Genomic DNA, 2,586 nt, shown 5'->3' with positions numbered 1-2,586 from the left:
GGAATTACAAACCAATCCTGAGATGAATTCTTTCTCTCCCATATACACCTATATGAGAAGTGCTATCTTTTGGTGTTGCTGTGTGCCACTAAGTTGATTCTGACTTATAGCGACCCTGTAATACAGGGTAGAACTGTTCCGTAGCTATCTGTAGTGCCTAAATATTCAATGGAAATTGCCTGTTCTGATTAGAGCTCCCCTGACAGATAAATAAAACAAACCAGTTGCAATTCCAACTCATGGTGACTCCACATGTATTAGAGTAGTACTGTGATCCACAGGGTTTGAGATGACTGATTTTTAGGAAGTTAATTCCCAGGTCTCTCTTTTGAGGCACCTCTGGGTGGACTGGAACTTATAACCTTTTGGTAAGCAGCCCAATGTTTTAACTGTTTCCACCACACAGAAGCTACAATAACTAACTAACCCAAAATTCCTTACTGCTCCGTGAGAGCCTCCAGGCCCTTTCTAGATTATCCTGTGCCACAAAATTTTCCAATCATACCTCAAACACTCAAACAAACCCTTAAGAAAGCTATGAATTCTGACACTTTTAGTCTTGAAATATATGTGACTTTCCACTTATCATCTTTAGAACCCTTAAACCTGTAAAAGTACTACTACATTAGACTGGACCCGTAGGGTTCCTTCCATACCCAACATCATGAATGAACATGCTTGCTGCTATCTGGAGCCTACTACATGGCACTCACCCCTATCTTCACACATTTCCCTTGTCATTCAGCCAAGATCAACTTAAGAAAGTTTTGCATGTCTTACCTCCTGAAAAAGAAAGTAATTATTAAAAATTATTTTTTGAGAAGTTAAATGATATTATTGTAAATGGAATCTGATTTTTAAAGTGTTAACATATCATAACTTTAAAATGCAATCTGTGAGGGAGCAATAGAACAAGAAAATATGACACAAATGAAAACAAAGTAGATTGGGATTCAAGGGCCTAGAGTCCACTGCCAGTTTGGCACCAAATAGTTGTGTGTTCATGGGCAACATATTCAATATTTCTGAGTCTCCAATGTGTGGCCTGTTAAATGAGAAGGCTAGATTCAATGATTTGTATGGTCAATTCAAGATTAAACAATCTTGATTTTAGAAACAATCTGCATAAGATAAAGAATGCTTGGAACAGTCAACATGGGGTGAGCATTAGGGAAAATAGGTCTGCACTAAACACTCATCCAAAAATACTTAAAATTCTCTTTCTGATTAGGAGATAAAACACTGAAGCTTGAACTCCTCATTAAACACACACACACACACACACACACACACACACTAATAAAGTATTAGATCTCCTTCTTCAAATATTGCTCCCTTCTCAAGAAAAAGTTTTTCTTCTCAAGGTTTTACTCAGGGCAACTTTGACATCCTTATTCCTCAAACTATAGATTAATGGGTTTAACATTGGCACCACAATGGTATAGAACAGGGACGACACTTTTCCTTGGTCAAGAGGAAAAAGCGAAGGTGGTTTGAGATACATGAAAGCCCCAGAACCGAAGAAAAGAGAAACCACAATTATGTGGGAGCTGCAGGTACGAAAAGCTTTGTACCTACCCTCAGTAGAGCTAATATGGAGAATGCTAGAGAGTATTAGAGCATAAGAGATGAATATGGTGACAATAGGCATTCCGATGTCGAAGGCTACAACAATAAATAACACCAATTCATTCACATAGGTGCTTTTGCAAGAGAGATCAAGGAGAGGAAGGATGTCACACATGAAATGATTGACAAGGTTATCAGCACAGAAAGTCAGACTCATTATGCTTCCCATATGGGCCATGGCACCCAAAAACCCTATCACATAGGCACCTAACAAAAGGAAAAAACAGACCTTTGGAGAAATGGTGACTGTGTACACCAATGGTTTACAGATGGCAACATAGCGGTCATATGCCATTGCTGAGAGAATGAAGGACTCAGACACAACAAAGAAGCAGAAGAAAAAGAGTTGAGTCATACACCCTGCGTGCAAGATGATGTTCTTCTTTGACACAAAACTCATCAGCATTTTGGGGGTGATGGTAGTGGAGTAAGAGAAATCTATTAAAGAGAGGTTAAAGAGAAAAAAGTACATGGGTGTGTGCAGGTGAGAGTTCAGCCCAATCAGAGTAATCAAGCCCAGGTTCCCCACCACAGTGATCACATAGGAGCAGAGAAACAGGAAGAAGAGAGGAATCTGGAGTCCTGGCTGGTCCGTTAAGCCTGCGAGGATAAACTCTCTCACAGAAGAATTCTTGGTTGCCATTCTCCTCTCGGATACTCTGTGGGGTAACAGAAAAGAACCACTTAGAGGGAAAGAAATATTACCACTACCCTTCTAGTATCTGCACTCCCTCCTTGCCTTCTTGGGAATTAAGTCCACAGAGAGAGACTGAAATTATGATAGAAAAATCTTTACTGTTTGCTGTGGATCTCTCTTCACAACACCAAGTGACTTTACCTGTCCAGAATATATATGAGGCTAAACTTTGTCTCCAGGGTGAGAGCTGGTGCTGCTGGGGAGAAGGGTGCAAAAACAAGGTGAGTGATTGTCAGATCTTTAAGTATGTGCATTTTCTA

The 2,586-nt window shown here is 39.9% G+C and overlaps 1 protein-coding gene across 1 annotated transcript; it reads right to left on the bottom strand.

The window, feature by feature from the left end:
* Window positions 1-1,339: 1,339 nt before the first annotated feature.
* Window positions 1,340-2,586, bottom strand: LOC100656173 (olfactory receptor 8B12-like). The gene has a single exon (XM_003422605.3). It carries the CDS (start codon window positions 2,270-2,272, stop codon window positions 1,340-1,342), a length of 933 nt encoding a protein of 310 aa, XP_003422653.1. The 5' UTR covers window positions 2,273-2,586.

This window comes from Loxodonta africana, chromosome 15 (genome assembly GCF_030014295.1).
Source record: "Loxodonta africana isolate mLoxAfr1 chromosome 15, mLoxAfr1.hap2, whole genome shotgun sequence".
NCBI classification, from domain to species: Eukaryota; Metazoa; Chordata; class Mammalia; order Proboscidea; family Elephantidae; genus Loxodonta; species Loxodonta africana.
This window is presented reverse-complemented; position numbering and strand designations above follow the sequence as displayed.